General features: G+C 44.9%; 2 protein-coding genes across 2 annotated transcripts in view; one reads left to right on the forward strand and one right to left on the reverse strand.

Annotated features, from left to right (window-relative positions):
* Nucleotides 1–199, reverse strand: part of PIWIL2 (piwi like RNA-mediated gene silencing 2) — a 171794-nt gene extending 171595 nt beyond the window's left edge. The window contains exon 1 of the mRNA XM_078782829.1: nt 189–199. Coding sequence (XP_078638955.1) covers nt 189–199 — 11 coding nt within the window. The remainder of the gene's footprint in view (nt 1–188) is intronic.
* LOC144893281 (uncharacterized) overlaps nt 1–18221 on the forward strand; it is a 1021022-nt gene that overhangs the window by 637925 nt on the left and 364876 nt on the right. The gene's annotated exons all lie outside the window — the stretch shown is intronic.

Consider the following 18221-nt stretch of genomic DNA (forward strand, 5'->3'; position numbering starts at 1 on the left):
GAATGTGAAATAAAGAGAGTGACGATAAAAAATATATATATAGGGAGGGGGAGAGGGGAGGTGGCATAAACATCATCTTTCTCATAATGTGACATGCAAAGCGGTGATACTGTTTCCAGAGCCAAAATGGTGGACAGCTTTCAGCTCCTTGTCCACCTTTCACCATTCATTTATCCCCACCTCCTAACCTCCTACCCATCTCGCTCACGAAAGCATCAGTCCAACATTCATCCTCCCAAAATGCTGCAACACCTCCCTCGGTTTGCAGGTCCCATCTAACTTACAGGGCTCCAAAAAGACTTGTACCATATCTATATATGTAGGTGCTGAGGGAGGGTGGGGTAGGGAGCTGAGGGTTATGGTGAGGGCGTTCATGATGAACATTCAAACCACAGCAAAAAGTCACAAGGATGAAAGTGCAACTGCAGTTGCCGCAAGTTTGTAATGTGCAGTGTAGACATTAAACGTCATCAAATTCTAGCAGATCAAGCAGAATCAAATGGACAAGCGCTGGCTGCCTTTGTAACATACATACCTGGCTGCCAGATTCAAGGTATTTTGGGTCCTCAGGGACTTTTTGGTCTTTTGGGCTGTCTCGGTCTTTTGAGTCTTAAGGATCCTGGGAGTCTTAAAGGGTCTTCAAAAGTCAAAAGTGTCTCAGCAGTCTCAGAAAAGTGAAACACAAACACACACACACACAAAAAACACACACACACACACACCTCATTTTTGAAAATCACAAAAAACCTAATTAGTTATTAATGTTCATTTTTCATTAATCATCCACTTTCTCTACTCCCCCCTCACACCTCCCCTAAAAAAACTTCCTCCTCCCTTTCAATTCTCCCCCCTCCCCTCCAAATCTCCTACTTTGCCCCTCCCCCTTCAAAACTCCCCCCCAACCCCTCCCCTTCAAATCTCCCCCCCCCCCCTACCATCTTTCTCCAATTCTCCCCCCTCCTCCTCAAAGCTGCCTCCTCCCCACTTCATCTCACTTCCATCCCATACCTCCACCTCCTCCAACCTTCTATTTTCCTCTGCCACGCCCCCCCCCCCCCCTCCTCAAACAACCCCTCACTGTGCCACATCCCATCACAATCAAACATTTAGTCCTCGTCATCCTTCCCTTTCTTGTAACTCCTTTGCAATCTCTGACACACTATCAACAGCTCTCCCTACCTCCCCCACTCATCCTTCATCTGACCATACCCCTCCCCTCCCCTGCACCCGATGCTCCCCCTCCCTCTTCATTAACGGTATGGACCTCAAACATCCGGGGCCTTCGCTCAAACCTGATTGATCTCTGCATTCAGGTTGCTTCTGACAGTCCAGACTTGATCTGCTTAACAGAAACTTTCCTCCTTCAAGATGTCTCTGATTCCTTAATATCTCTTCCTGGTTACTCCCTCCTCCGGTATGATAGACCTGAGCCTCGTCCAGGTGGTGGGGTGGCTATCTTTATCAAAAACTCTCTTCCTCACTCTCCTTGCACTGCCCTCTCTCCACACCACCCCCAGGAGTACCTCTGGCTACGGCTTCCTCTCCGTGGCCACCTTTTGTTCATATGCGTTCTGTACCGTCCTCCAAACAGTGATGACTCAATTTACATTTCACTGTCTGACAACATGGCCCAAATTCTATCCACTCATCCCAACTCTCTCTTCCACATATGTGGCGACTTCAACTGTCATCATGCCAGCTGGCTGGGTGTGGGTTCCTCTCTCACCAGCCATGGCACCTCAGCAAAGGACTTCTGCGACTCATTGGGACTGACACAATCTGTCAATTTCCTGACCCGGATCTCAGTCAATGGAGTATCTTCTCTTCTAGACTTGATTATGACAAACTTCCCTGCCAATGTCTGCTGCTCTTCTTCTGCTCCAATCGGTTCTTCTGATCATGTGCTTGTTAAAGTGGATAACTCTCTGGCCATTCTCGGAGAGCCTCCGCAGCGTCGACGAGTCTGGCATTTCACTCAGGCCGACTGGCACGGTCTTCTAGCAGCCATCAATCATCTGGACTGATCTCCCATCTCCACTGCCTCTGACATCAACTCTTCCAAAGTAAACTGCTCTCTCTCATGCACAGATTTATCCCATCTCGTCTTCAGTTGTCATACCCTTCCTCCCGTCCATGGTACATTGAATATTGTGGTGAGGCAGTTGCCCTGAAACAACTTGCCATTGCCTCTTGGAAGGCCAATCCAACTGAAGGCAATCTCAGCTCCTTCCACCAAGCTCGGAACAAGTGTGTGTCTACCCTCAGGAGTGCCAGGAAGCACTATTTCTCCACACTCAAGAATGAACTCTCAAACCTGTCTCCTTCCTCCAAATCCTGGTGGCGTCTGGTCAAATCCGTTTCTGGTGATTGTTCCCCCTCCCTTACCTCAAATGGCCACACAGTTGACAACGCATGTGACAAAGCCGAATGCCTCAACTCTGTGTTTGCCTCAAAATCTTGTGCCCCGAACCCATCTCCCTCTGTTCCCACCTTTCCCAGTCAAACCCAGCTGCTCCTGGACTCTGTGTCCTTCTCTCCTGACAAATTGGAGAAGTTTTTTGTCAAACTTCGACTCCGATTCTACAACTGGACCAGACGGCATCAGCCCACGGGTCCTAAAATCCTGCTCTGCCGCTCTATCTCACCCTCTCTCTGTTCTCTTCACCCTCTCTTTTGCTCAAGGTCATCTGCCATCATCTTGGAAATTAGAAAACATTACCGCTTTACACAAAAAAGGTGCAAAAACAGATCCTTACAACTACAGACCAATCAGCCTGCTCCCAATTATCAGCAAAGTCATGGAATCCATCATCAATTTGGATTCAGACCAGGTTATTCTACTCTGGACATGCTGCTCCTGCTGTCTCAACAATGGATGGAGGTCCTCAATGCCAAACAGGAAATCAGAGCTGTCTCCCTTGACATATCACGTGCCTTCGATACGGTCTGGCACACCGCTCTGCTCACCAAACTCTCCTCCTATGGTATCCATGGAAATGTCCACGCGTGGATTGCGGACTTCCTCTCTGGTCGGTCAACGTGTGGCCCTGAATGGATTTCTCTCATCTCCCCTTCCTGTTCCGGCTGGAGTTCCCCAAGGCAGTGTTCTGGGCCCTGTGCTTTTTGTGGTTTTCATCAACGACTCTCTGGAAAATCCTCTCTATCTCTTTGCTGATGACTCCACTCTCTGCCACTCCATTCCTCATCCCTCAGATCGGCAGTCTACAGCCTCCTCACTCTCTGCAGACCTGGACAAAAATCACAGGCTGGTCAAGCAAGTGGAACATGTCTTTCAATCCTGACAAATCTCACACTCTTACTATGTCTCTCCAAAAAGACCGACTGCACAATCCTCCCATCTACTTTCTCCACAATCCTCTCCAAGCAGTTCTGTCACTCAAGCTTTTGGGTCTCACTATCTGCCATCTTTCCTGGGAAAACCACATTTCCAAGCTGGCCTCCAAAGCCAGTCGCCGACTGGGCATCTTCCGTCGTGCGAAGTCCTTCCTTGGCGCACCCAAGCTCCTCACCACATACAAGGCTTTCATCCGCAGCTCAATGGAATACTGTTCTCCCTTCTGGGCCAGTGCTCCTGCCTCACACCTAGCGCGACTTCTCGCTGTTGAAACCAAAGCTTTCAGAACCATTGGAATCTCCCGCGATGAAGCTCACTCCGAGGGCCTTTCACTCACTCACCGCAGGGAGGTTGGTGGTCTTTCTGTCTTCTACCAACTCCTCTCCGGCCTTGCACCCCCAGAGCTCTGTGCTCTGTCCCCCAAATATTCCTACAGGTCGCACAAGATCTGCCAGCAACCCTCTTGTGGTCAAACTGCCAAAATCAAGACTCTCTGCTCACCTTCACTTTCATTCCTCTTTTCTCCCACCTCAGGAACAAACTCCCTCACTCTTCAATCCCACTCCTCCCTCCAGCTGTTTAAAACAGCTGATCACCATGATCACTTACCATCCCCTATCCAAAGCCTTGATCTTTTCTGCCCCCGCTAATTCACCCCAGATCCACTTTTTTGAAATACCAACTTCTTTCCTGGAAGTCCTTGCAGTGTCCACGTGTTTTATACTTCTCCCACCCCCGACCCCCCCACCTTTCACACGCCTCCTCCCCCCAAGCCCTCTCCCTTCCACAGATATCCCGATGTCCCTGTTCTCAAATGTTGTGTTTGTGTGCTTTCCCCTCTCTCCCCATCTTGTTGACCGCTCCCCTTATTATATGTTTTATGTGTCTGTTTGATTTTTTTTGTGTGTGTGTGTGATTATTGTTAGCTCTTTCACGAGCCTCGATCTTGTATACAAAAAAAAAAGAAAGAAAAAAGCCATTGATATAGTCGATAAATGTATATTGTAGTGATTGAACTCTTCCGGTGTGTACCCCAGTTTAGAATAGGTACGCCGTATCCCTGCGTGTCGTAAGAGGCGACTAAAAGGGTTGGCGTCAGGAAGGGCATCCGGCCATAAAAACATTGCCTCAAAAAGAGAACCATGACAATTACAACTAGATATGGGCAGGGTACAGCCCGAAGTACCCCGTGGGGGACCCCACTCCCTCTCGTCAAAACTCAAGGTGGGGAACCCGATCGAAGCAAGGGTGGAAATCACTCCATTTATGACGACGAAAGTCTGATGCCCGACGTGGAGATCGGTTTCTGAGATTTGGGACATGGAATGTAGGGACAATGACAGGGAGATCAGGAGAAGTGGTGGAAGTATTGGTCAGAAGAAGAGTGGACATATGTTGTGTGCAGAAGACAAGATGGAAGGGAAGTGGTGTGAGAATGGTGAAGGGTAGGCAGGGACACAAATACAAGGTTGTGTGGCAAGGGTGCCCAGAAGGCGTGAATGGTGTTGGTGTCCTGTTTTCTGAGGAGTTTGTAGACAGTGTGGTGAGTGCGACGAGAGTGAGTGAAAGGTTGATGATGGTGAAAATGATGATTGGAAAGCTCTTGGTGAACGTCATCTCGGGACATGCTTCGCAGGTTGGTCGGAGCGATGAAGAGAAGGACAAGTTCTGGTGTGCAATAGAGAAGCTGATGGAAAACATGAAAGATAAGGAAATTGTTGTGGTAGGAGGAGTCCTAAATGGACATGTGGGAAGGAGTATGGACGGTTTTGAGGGAGTTCATGGGGGTTACGGATATGGTGAGAGAAATGGAGAAGGTGAAAGGATTTTGGAGTTTGCTGATGGAGCTGATTTGTTGATTTGTAATACTCAGTTCCAGAAAGAGGACAATAAGCTTGTTACATACACGTCAGGTGGGTCGACGACAACCGTTGACTACCTGATGGTGCGTAGGCGAATTAGGGGGCACCTCCGGGACACAAAGGTGATCCCGGGGGAGGAGGCTGTTTCACAGCACCACTTGGTTGTCTGCGACATAAGGTTGAAAGGTGCGAGGAGAGCTCGGCGGGTGAAGTACCAACCAAGAATGAAGGTGTGGAGGTTGAAAGAGGTGACAGTGAGGGAGGCATTAAAAGAGAGGCTGAGTATGGTAGAGGATGATGTGGTTGAGCTTGAACGTGGTTGGATGTCAATGAAAGATAGTCTGTTGGGAGCCGTTGGTGAGGTATGTGAATGGATAAAAGGACCACCGAGGCACTCGGAAACATGGTGGTGGGATGATGAAGTTGGAAAGAAGATTGACGAGAAGAGGAAGAAGTTCAAGGAGTGGCAGAAGGCGAAGGGTACAGGGGCAGAAAAGGAAGAGCATGAAAATTATAAGGCAGCCAAGAAGGCTGCAAAGAAAGAGCTAGCAAAGGCGCAGGAGGCATGTAGGAAAATGTTCGGAGAACGCTTGTGTTTGCAAGAGGGTCAGAGAGCGGTATTCAGGATTGCAAAGCAGATAGCAAAAGAGAGGTGTGATGTGATGGGGGTGAGTTGCTTGAAGGATGAAGTGGGACAAATCGTTGTGGATGCAGATGGAATTAAAGGAAGATGGAAGAGATATGTGGAAATACTGTTGAATGCAGAGAATGAATGGGATGGCAACAAAGAGAGTAACCCAGTTTTAGGACCAGCAGAGAAGATGACGGAGAAGGAAGTTGAGGAAGCGATTAAAGCAATGAAGAGTAGAAAAGTGGGAGGGCCGACGGGAGTTGTGGCAGATATGTTGAAGGCAGCGGGAAATTGGGGTGTGAAGAGAATGACAGAGATCTGCAATCTGGTGTTGAAACAAGGCCGCATTCCAGTGGATTTTGAACTGAGTACCCTTGTCCCTCTATACAAGGGGAAAGGTGACCCTCTGGACTGTGGCTCGTATCGAGCGATAAAGTTATTGGAGCATGGAATGAAGGTATTGGAAAGGGTGATGGAGAGGATAAGGAAGAAAGTGAAGATTGACGAAATGCAGTTTGGATTTATGCCAGGAAGAAGAATGACAAGCACGCTTTTTATTGTGAGGCAGTTGCAGGAGAAGTACATGGAGAAGAGGAAGTTGTTTCTTGGGTTTGTTGATCTGAAGAAAGCATTCAATAGGGTTCCACGTGAAGTAGTGACATGGGCATTGAGGAAGTTAAGAGTGGAGGAATGGTTGATCAGAGTGGTGATGGCAATGTACAAAAGAGCGTGCACAGCTGTAAGGACGAAGGACGGGAACAGTGGTGAGTTTGAGGTGAAGGTGGGAGTGCATCAGGGGTCGGTACTAAGTCCACTACTATTTGTAGCTGTGATGGAGGTGCTGGCTCGGAAAGTAAAGGAGGGTTTACCGTGGGAGTTGTTGTATGCAGATGATCTGGTGTTGATTGCAGAAAGTATGGATGGACTGAAGGAGAAGATGAGCAAGTGGAAGGAATGTATGGAGACGAAAGGTCTGAAGGTGAATATCGGAAAAACAATGGTGATGGCAAGTGGTAAAGCATGTGTTGAGGTGGAAAGAACTGGGAAGTGGCCATGTGCTATGTGCAGGAAGGGTGTCGGAGTGAACTCAATTCAATGTACAATGTGCGCTGAGTGGGTTCATCAAAAATGTAGTGGTTTGAGAGGGTCATTAACCAGTGTGGCAGCTACATTCAAGTGTAAGGTGTGCACAGAGGGAGCTGCAGATGGAGGAAATGTTGAGTTGGATCTTGGAGACGGCGTGAAGCTGGAAGGTGTGAAAACATTTTGTTACCTAGGAGACATGCTGAATGAAGAAGGTGGATCAGACTCGGCAACGGTTGCTAGAGTGAGATGTGCATGGAAGAGGTTTCGGGAACTGAGTGGCGTGCTGACGAGGAGGGGAGTGTCGATGAAGCTGAAGGGAAAGGTGTATGCTGCATGTGTGAGAAGTGTTGTGATTTATGGGAGCGAGACATGGGTAGTGAACGTAGAGCAGCAACGAAGGCTGGAAAGGATGGAAATGCGAATGGTTCGGTGGATGTGTGGAGTATTGTTGAGAGAGAGGAAGCCAAATGATGAATTGTGAAAGATGATGGGAATAGAGCCTGTGATGGATGCTGTGAAGAGAAACAGTTTGAGATGGTTTGGTCATGTGTTGAGGAAGGATGAAAGTGACTGGTTGAGAAGAGTGATGGAAATGAATGTGGAAGGAAGTGGAGGACGGGGAAGACCGAGAAAGACTTGGCTAAAGATGGTCGAAGAAGAAATGCGGGTAAGGGGGTTAACGAGGGTAGATGCAGAAAATAGGGCAAAATGGAGAAGATTGTCATGGGGACCGCAAGGCTAACCCCCGCTGTTGCAGGGAAAATGGCCTTTAAAATGCCTGTTGTTTGTTGTTGTAGTGATTGAACTCATTTTCTCCAGCTATTGTTGTTCAGGAATAAACCTGTTTGGTTGTATAAAAGCTTTAAGGTTCTCGTGATTGTCCTCTGTTCGTGCACGAGCATAATATCGCCATTAATTGAACAGTCTCGGCGGAGTTAAAAGTCTGTTTTGGTCCATCCGGTCAAGGGTGGTGTTAACTGCCCCTGAACACGACAATATGTACAAGATTGCTCCCGACAATCAGACCCTGACATTCACAGCGAATATGCTCATGGAAAATGCCACGAATGGCAAATCCACAAATATGGAGGATTTTCTTTTTTAACTACATGGCCTTTGAACGTGGAAGAGCTCCGGCAGAACAAATGAGGATATAATAATGGGAACAGTAGAAGAAAGGGGAAATGCCAACAGCAGAGCAGAGGGAGAAAATAGACTGACATGGACAAACAAGGGATGCATGTAACGAGGAGGGATAGGGGAGAATGCAAAGGGTGGACAAGATGGATACATCAGCAATTTTTTTGGGAGGGTGGGGTGATTTAACAGGTGGAGAAAAGATCATGATTTTGGATGGAGAATGAATGAATGAATGATCGTTTTGAGGCCATTTTTTCCCCGCTAAAGCGGGGGTTGGCCTTGCGGGCCCCATGACAATCATGGTTCCCTGTTTGAGGCAATGTTTTATGGCCGGATGCCCTTCCTGACGCCAACCCTTAGTTGCCTCTTACGATGCGCAGGGATACGGTGTACCTATTCTAAGCCAGGGTACACACCGTGATTATTCATCCCAGCAAGCTGGTACTCAAATTTGCCGACCTCGGAAGGATGACAGGCTGAGTCAACCCCCCTGGCGTTAATTCAGCGATCGACCGGGATTCGAACCCAGGATCCCTAGGATCCCAAGCCGGCACCCTCACCACTAAGCCAACACCAGGCTCATTTTGGATGGAGGACGACTTGAAATAGTGGTGAACAGCTGTCTTGAAGATCGGGAGGGAAGAATGAGATTGAATAGCATATGGAAGGTGTTTGCAGAGATGGGGGGGAAAAAAAGAGGAATAAATAAGTGGAGGTGAGCAGTGGTTCTGGATTTTGGCAGTTTCACTCAGAGGGGGTTGCTGCTGGATCACATGCATCCTGCAGATAACTGAGGGGAATAAAGAGCTGAAAGAGTAGAGGGTGCAAGTCTTGACAAGGTGCAACCAGGTTTAGAAGAGGGAGACAAGTTTGAAGGCTCATTGTTGAATTTGGACACGTTGTTTTCTGGCTCTCCAGAGAGGAGACACACTTGTTGGAAGCTTCGTGGAACGAGCTGAGGTTGTCTTCAGTTGGATTTGCCTTCCAGGAGAATGCAAGTTCTTTTAATGTAACTGCCTCACCACAGGATTCAAAATACCAAGAGTGGGAAGGCAGGCAAGATGATTGAAGCAAATATGGGATGAATATGTGCACAAGAGAGCAGGTTTCTGTGGAAGAATTCCCAGGCTGAATTAATATCAGTGGCAGTGGATATAGGAGACCATCAATCATCATCATACATAGGCAGAAGGCTGTGGTCGCTTCCTCAAATTATACAACACGGGAACCACTGCAGCCGCTTTTGATGCAACCCGTCTTTCCAGCCGAATACTATCCAGGTTCCACCTGATGACTCCATCTTTGCTCTTTACTTCTTCTGGTTCCTTCTGATGATTCCAATGCCGTACTTGGTTTTCCGTTTCATTACCTGGTGGCCATCTTTGATTTTGCCTCCAAAAAGTGTTATTATATATATATTTTTATGAGCAACCAAATACATACAGCGACTTGCAATGTCATTAAAATGAAATCCTTGACATCAAAAACACGTAGACAAAAATATTGCGAAAACCTGATATGTAGAAGCAAAGATAGGTCATTTTTTGAAATTTACCAGAAGTAGTGTGGTGGCCATCTTCAATTTTGATGTCCAGCTGAGTTAGCCCACATTTTTGTGAGGTTCACCCCAGCTCATTTGATTCAGCACCCTCACATCTCACTATAATTCACCAAATGTCCTCCGTCTGTCTGTCTGTCTGTCTGTCTGTTCGAAGGTACCGTAAAAACTGCTGAACTGATCTCAATGATATTTTGGGTGGATAATCCTGGGATCTCCAGGAATAAAATAGGCTATTTAGTTTTCCCAATTTCAGCTTTAGTCACCAGCATTCTCAGGTTTGGACGCCCGCATAACATTCGCGTTCGCATAACGTTCTTCGTTCTCATTGTGACGACTAGCAACGGTACCCGCCCTATGGGCGGGGCTTCAAATGGGAGGCCCAAATGAAAAGGCAAAATATCAGAAATTGAAGGTTTTTTTTATTTTAAACGATTCCCTATAAACATCCGTTGAATCATATCACACGCAAATCATCAAAATCTAAACAGCATCTTTAGAATTTCAATAAAAGCCACATCACTGTTCATATCGGTAAATATTATTCCATCGTGTTTCAAATCGTGATCGATACACTATGATCGTGATGATGGTGATCGTGAATCGTGATCGATAATCATGTTCACAATCGCTATGTCGTATGTACTCCAGATACGTGTACCAACTTCCCGATACGTGTAACTGTACCAAATCAACAGCTGAAAGGATTTTGAGCCGATAGCTGTTACGGCCTTGGCAAGATCGATGGAGACATGTTGCTTTCCCGGGTGCCGCACAAACGGCTGCACCGATCGCGCGGCACCCGGGAAAGCAACATCGTCACGATGAGAACTATGAACGTTATGCGAATGCGAATGCTATGCGGGAGTCCAAACCTGAGAATGCTGGAGACTAAAGCTGAAATTGGGAAAACTAAATAGCCTATTTTACTCCTGCAGATCCCAGGATTATCCACCCAAAATATCTTTGTGATCGGTTCAGCAGTTTTTACAGTACCTTCGAACAGACTGACAGACGGACGGACATTTGGTGAATTATAGTAAGATGTTGTTTTCCCGGGTGCCGCGCGATCAGTGCAGCCTTTTGTGCGGCACCCGGGAAAGCAACATGTCTCCATCGATCGCTAACAGATCGCTGTCTCCATCGATCATACCAAGGCCGTAACAGCTATCGGCTCAAAATCCTTTTAACTGTTGATTTGGTACAGGTACACGTATCGGGAATTTGGTACAAGTATCGGGAGTACATACGACATAGCGATTGTGAACACGATTATCGATCATGACTCACGATCACGATCATAGTGTATCGATCACGATTTGAAACACGATGGAATATTTACCGATATGAACAGTGATGTGGCTTTTATTGAAATTCTCAGGATAGTTTAGATTTTGATGATTTGCGTGTGATATGATTCAACGGATGTTTATATGAATCGTTTAAAATAAAATAAAAACCCTTCAATTTCTGATATTTTGCCTTTTCATTTGGGCCTCCCAATTGAAGCCCCGCCCATAGGGCGGGTACCGTTGCTAGTTATATAAAATCAGCCTTCAAACCTGGGGTGGGACTAAACTATCACGAGACCCTGTTGGAGGAACCCTAATATGAGTGATAGAGCCAAAAACGATATATCATACAGTATTTCAAAAAGTTGTGGATGACTTATAAGAAACAATTGGTGGATGAATTGGGTAGGTGACAAGAACAAGGCAATTTGATTTTGGTTCAGGTCCGTATACAGATCTTAACTATCAGTGGGATAGAAAACACAAACTGTTCAGCCTGGTGGAGGAATGCTCTCTACCGAGCGCCATTCTAGTTTCAATTGTGATGTTTATTTTTGACTGTCACCCACCTTCCTCTATAATTTCTGGAAACCTAAACCCTTAATTACCATATTAAATTGCTTTTAACTATGGCAGCATATTTCAGGAATGGAACCCCTGCAATATTTAAGGGTTTACTGTACATTTGTTCCTTGGCTCAGAGAAAAAGGACTTTCTTTCATGTTTTTTCATATTTGTACAATCTCAGCATTGAATGATCATGCAGAGAACCTATTAAAATTGTGAGACATCCAATTTGAGGTCTCACCAAAAAAAATGACTATCCAATCAATATACATACACTACATGACCAAAAGTATGTGGACACCTGAACATCAAACACCTCATTCCAAAATCATGGGCATTAACATGGAGTTGGTCCCCCCTTTCCCTGGTATAACAGCTTCCACTCTTCTGGGAAGGCTTTCCACTAGATGTTGGAACATTGCTGCGGGGATTTGCTTCCATTCAGCCACAAGAGCATTAGTGAGGTCAGGCACTGATGTTGGGCGATTAGGCCTGGCTCACAGTCAGCGTTCCAAATTCATCCCAAAGGTGTTCGATGGGGTTGAGGTCAGGGCTCTGTGCAGGCCAGTCAAGTTCTTACACACCGACCTCAAAAAACCATTTCTGTATGGACCTTGCTTTGTGCACGGGGCATTGTCATGTTGAAACAGGAAAGAGCCTTCTCCAAACTGTTATCACAAAGTTGGAAGCATACAATCGTTGAGAATGTCATTGTATGCTGTAGCGTTAAGATTTCCGTTCACTGGAACTAAGGGGCCCATCCCGAAACATGAAAAACAGCCCCAGACCATTATTCCCGCTCCACCAAAGTTTACAGTTGGCATTATGCATTCAGGCAGGTAGCGTTCTACTGACATCTGCCAAACCCAGATTCGTCCGTTGGACTGCCAGATGGTGAAGCGTGATTCATCACTCCAGAGAACGCTTTTCCACTGTTCCAGAGTCCAATGGCGGTGAGCTTTACACCACTCCAGCCGACGCTTGGCATTGCGCATGGTGATCTGAGGCTTGTGTGCGGCTGCTCGGCCATGGAAACCCATTTCATGAAGCTCCCGACGAACAGTTTTTGTGCTGAGGTTGCTTCCAGAGGCAGTTTGGAACTCGGTAGTGAGTGTTGGAACCGAGGATAGACGATTTTTACACGCTATGTGCTTCAGGACTTGGCGGTCCCGTTCTGTGAGCTTGTGTGGCCAACAACTTCGCGGCTGAGCTGTTGTTGCTCCTCAACGTTTCCACTTCACAATAACAGCACTTACAGTTGACCGAAACAGCTCAAGCAGGACAGAAATTTGACGAACTGACTTGTTGGAAACGGGGAACCCTATGACAGTGCCACGTTGAAAGTCACTGAGCTCTTCAGTACAGCCCATTCTACTGCCAATGTTTATCTATGGAGATTGCGTGGCTGTGTGCTTGATTATATATACTTGTCAGCAATGGGTGTAGCTGAAACAGCCGAATCCACCAATTAGAAGGGGTGTCCACATACTTTTGGTCATGTAGTGTATTTCTGTGTGAATATATAGTCCTTAATCCCAGTTCCTATTGACATATAAATGAGGAAAACAAAATTTTGATTGCATTAATGATGATTCAAGAAAAGAAGATGCATCTGAACTGGTGGAATTTCACTGGACACAAAAACTCCATGAGATGGTTTGATATAATCTGTTCTGTAAAATGAGTGAGGCTTGATGGCAACACAAAGGCAACTCTTTTTTGAATTATAGTTTCCCTTAAATACCGAACAATGATGTAAAAGTTGTTTGGAAAAATCAAAGATAGCCGAGAACCACGTCGATGTCAAGCCATCACAAATACCCAATACCCATGCTTCACACGTAAAACAAAGTTGAAAGATGGCAAAAGGTTCCACCAGGAATGACCCAACATCAACTTTTGAATTTAAAAGTTTCATTTCTCGTTTTGACCCGTGACCCTAGGTCCCATGGGGTATGAATAATAATAACAAGAAAAAGAGCAATCAGAGATCGCAAACCCTCGCCAGGATGTATTTTCAGTGGTTTTTAAGGCTTTTGTGTTAAAACAAATATGGCGGCCGAACCACGTGACCAATGACGGTTTTTTTTTTTCTCTCCACCAATTTATTCGATTATGCTCAATAAATTTCATCTTGATCGGATGACGTTTTGTACTTGTCAAATTATGACGTCATAATAGAGGCACCCATGACATCATTCACAGATGTTATTCCACATGAAGAGTTCTTTAAAATGAGCCATGTCTCAATTTTTCTATTCAGCGCTTTGAGATATAGAGGTGCAAAGTTTTTCTGTTTTTCCAAGATGGCGGCCGAACCACGTGACCTATGACATCATAGTTATCATTAAAAAATTCTACATGTGGAGTTGCACCTATGGTGAAAATTTCCTGTCAATCGGACGAACGGTTGCAGAGAAAATTATATTTACTAGCCGAAACCCGTGGAACATCCACGGAAGGGAGGATGTGGTGTATGGATAGAGTGTACCATTATGGATGGCATAGGGGATTTGCTTGTCCGAGTAAGAGTTAGGAAGAAAGATGAGAATGAAGAGTGCGTATATGAACAACGTATTTATTGCAATCTACTTAAATGACAACGCTACGATATACTTTTGAAAATATCACGTACCGTCTCGAAGTCAATGCCATCCTTTTATCTCTTCGTATACACCTCACCGATTTCTACCTTATCGTGAACAGGGTAAAGCCTACTTTGATAATCATGAACGGTGGCAGATGCAGGAGCGAAACGTAAGCGTAGGCCTCGGCCCTACCTATCCAGTTGTTGTTTCCATTGTGTAAGGGGGGAAAAAAACAAACAATTTGGCCTCAGACCTTTGAGAGTACGTCGTTCCGTGAACTTTTTGAATGGGCCTCGTATGCCATGCTTCGTCAACGTTGGGTTGTTTTTAAATGATTTGAAGGATTAACTTAAGCACCGTGAATAGAGCAGATACTGATGGGCTGCTGATCGGTTTCACTTCGTTGTTATCACAGTATATGGAAGAAATTAGGGGAAACCCACCTGATGAGGTTAGCGTACAAGCCCTGTTGTGATCCGTGTAGGGTTGGACTGCTTCAGGATTTCTACATTACCACCACAGCAGACATGTCACGAAATGGCGATCGCGCTCACAACAACAACAACAACGATGTATACCTGACCACCACGATCAATGAACTTCAACGATTGATGCAAAAAAGACAAAGACATGAACTACACTTCACTTACCTAAACGAATATAAACAACGAGGGATCGTACCTAAAGGTCTCCTCATTACAAAACGATCTTGCTTCGCAACTCGAACCAATGATGACGTCATCACTGCGCGTTGGAATCTACTGCTCTGGAACACTGCTCAACAACTACTGGAGATTGTAATAACACAAGTAAAAATAAAATTAATCAAATTGAATGAGAACATCAGCCATAAGGAGAAGAAGATGTGGAAGAATGTGAAACCTGGCCAATACCACCACATAATGTGCTCATTCAATGATAAGCTAATGGCTGCTAAACACGACATTGTTAAAGTTAAGGAAGGGAAACTTAAACGTGATGAAATGTTATGCAAGCATATAAAACCATCTCAAGAGAATACACCGATTGCAAACAATAACCAGGTAACTCCAACCACCACTCCCAACCACTTCTGACCAACCACTACAACCACTTCCAACCACCTCTCCACCACTTCAAACACTCCATCTCCAACCACTCCAACCACTTCCAACCACTTCTCAAACCACTTCTGACCAACTTCAGCATAAACACAAAAATCGACATTATCGTAACCGCAGACATCATTACATACAGAACCGTTCCTCCATGGAAATGAACACAGCTGAGGTTGAAAATAGTCAAACCAACAACAATATAACTTCTACTGCAACCAAACTTGTAGATCTACCTAAACTCGGGATCATCAATCTTTCCAATCATTCCCTCAGTGAGGCGGAAATAAACCTGCTCTCTAAGGGTTTAAAATTTTGCCCAATCGCTCCACAAATAGACCAATTACAATTGAAAGAGGATTTAAAGGATTTCTGTAGGCGAATGACATTAAAGGCACACTTTGCTAAAGTACACCCAGCACCGTCAACACCACAACAAAAAACACCAACAACCACGCATACAATCACATACACCGATACTAATACACCACAACTCACTTTACCTAAACCAAAAAGCACCTGGACACCACGTGTTGACAATCCATATCTACATGTCTATATGGAACAAGTGAGCAATGAAATTGAAAAGGTGGCACAAAAATATAATTGTTCCAGACATAAGGACAATCTTACAAAGGCAGAGCGACGAGCACTTCACAATCTCCAAAATAATGAAAAGATAGTCATAAAGCCAGCAGATAAAGGTACTGCCATTGTCATTATGTCGACTGCCGATTACGTTGCAGAAGGTAATCGTCAACTACATAGTGATACTTACAAAGAGCTCCCATCCGACCCTACCCTTTTACATCTTGAAGAGGTTAAAAAGGTAGTAGATTCTATTCAGGTGGATAAAACCATCAAATCTCGCTTGGTTCCGAAAGATCCTCATTGCGCTAACCTTTATTTTCTTCCTAAAGTACACAAGGTAAACAATCCAGGAAGACCAACCGTATCTGGCTGCACATGTCCAACTGTTCTAATATCAAAATTTGTTGACTGTCATTTACGTCCTCTCGTGATGAATCTCTCCTCATACCTCAAGGACACAACCAGTTTTCTGACCCACATCCAAGGATTGAACAGAATATACTCACCTTTCAACTCCCAAACCATTTTAGTCACAGCAGATGTTACATCCCTCTACACTAATATTCCACATTCAGAAGGCCTGTCTGCATGCCGCAAAGCCCTCGATACACGACAAGTCCCAATGCCACCTACTCAAGACCTTATGCGCCTATTAGAACTGACACTCAAACTGAATAATTTCCAATTCAACGGACGACATTACATTCAAACTCAAGGTACCGCTATGGGTACCCCTGTTGCACCGTCATACGCTAACATCTTCATGGGAATGATAGAGGCCAAGATCAATGCACAACCTCATCACGGCATCTTGGAAAAATCCTGGGTACGTTATATTGATGACATCCAGTTCATCTGGTCCAAATCCCCCCGTAGTCTCACCCAATTCCAAAATGAATTAAATTTGATTCATCCGACCATCAAGTTCACATTCGACAGCTCACAGTCCGAAGTTCACTTTCTAGACACATCACTCACGCTTCAAAATAACAGACTCGAAACAGAACTATACACCAAACCAACAGACACTCACTCTTACCTTCTCCCTTCTTCATCTCATCCTAAACATACAATTGCAAGCATACCATACAGTCAAGCACTCAGAGTAAGACGCATTTGCTCAACAAAAATGGCAGAAGAAACTTCTCTCTGCCAATTAGAAACACACTTCAATGCAAGAAACTATGACCCTCACTCTGTGAAAGAAGCAATAACCCGAGCAAAACGCATACCGAGAGCAGACCTTCTGACTTACAAACCCAAACCTGCAACTAACCGTGTCCCACTGGTAACCACCTACTCTGCTACCTCATCCCAATTGCCAAGTATTCTGAATAAGGCCCTTCCTCTCCTCCATCAATCAGAAACACTCAGCACCACATTTCCTCAACCTCTACTGACATCATTTCGACGTGGTCGGACACTCAGGGACCTCTTGGTAAAAGCAAAGCACCCACAGCCCCACAACAAAGAAACTAGTATCCCTGGCTTCTGTAAATGCACAGCAAAAAAATGTATTATTCACAAGCATTTACTAGAAGGAAACAAATTTTGTAGTTCTAGCACTGGACAAAAATTCCCCATCACCTCCGAAATGAACTGCAAATCTACATGGGTCATATACCTAATCACTTGCCAAAAGTGCACCAAACAATATGTTGGAAAAACTGAGAATACACTCTACACACGATTTAATAACACCCGGTCAGAAATCAATAACTTCCACACCAGTCAGGGCAAATCTCTACCTTACACGATACACTTCAATCAACCGGATCACTCTATAAATGACATTCAGATCTCTGCCATTGAATCAATCACAAATCGATCACACACCACGATTCTGAAACGTGAGTCCTTTTGGATACACAAACTTCGGACAAAAATCCCTCATGGCATAAATTTTGATGATTAAAGCATGTTCCTACATCAACCCAATCAAATTGTTAACCGTAACCCATTTATTCATTCATTCATTCATTCATTCTACCTTTGTATGTCATTTATATAAATATATAAATATATTATATGAATATAAATGGCATATGAATATATGCTTGTATGTTTATGTATGTATGTATCCCTATATTTGTATATGCACGTGCACCGGAAATGTAACGCAAACCGTAACTGTAAGCTGCGCTTCACTTCCGTTGAACTTGGGGCCGGTGAGTGAGCTTTGGCGTGACTCTTCCTTCTGTATGCATTTTCTACACATATCACACATCTTACACACATATCACGACACATACTTGACTGATATACATGCCTGCTGTTTTTGTAGACTCAGAAAGAAGACCTTTGTTGGTCGAAAGCTTGTCGAATTAAAGATCGAAGCCCTGAAGCTACGTCCGCGTCTTATTCAATCTCCCGTGTGTATATATATATATATATATATATATATATATATATATTGTTACGGACACGGCTTAAGATGTTGCTTGACCGAGCGGAATG

This window comes from Myxine glutinosa, chromosome 8, assembly GCF_964187855.1.
Source record: "Myxine glutinosa chromosome 8, kmMyxGlut1.1, whole genome shotgun sequence".
NCBI lineage: Eukaryota > Metazoa > Chordata > Myxini > Myxiniformes > Myxinidae > Myxine > Myxine glutinosa.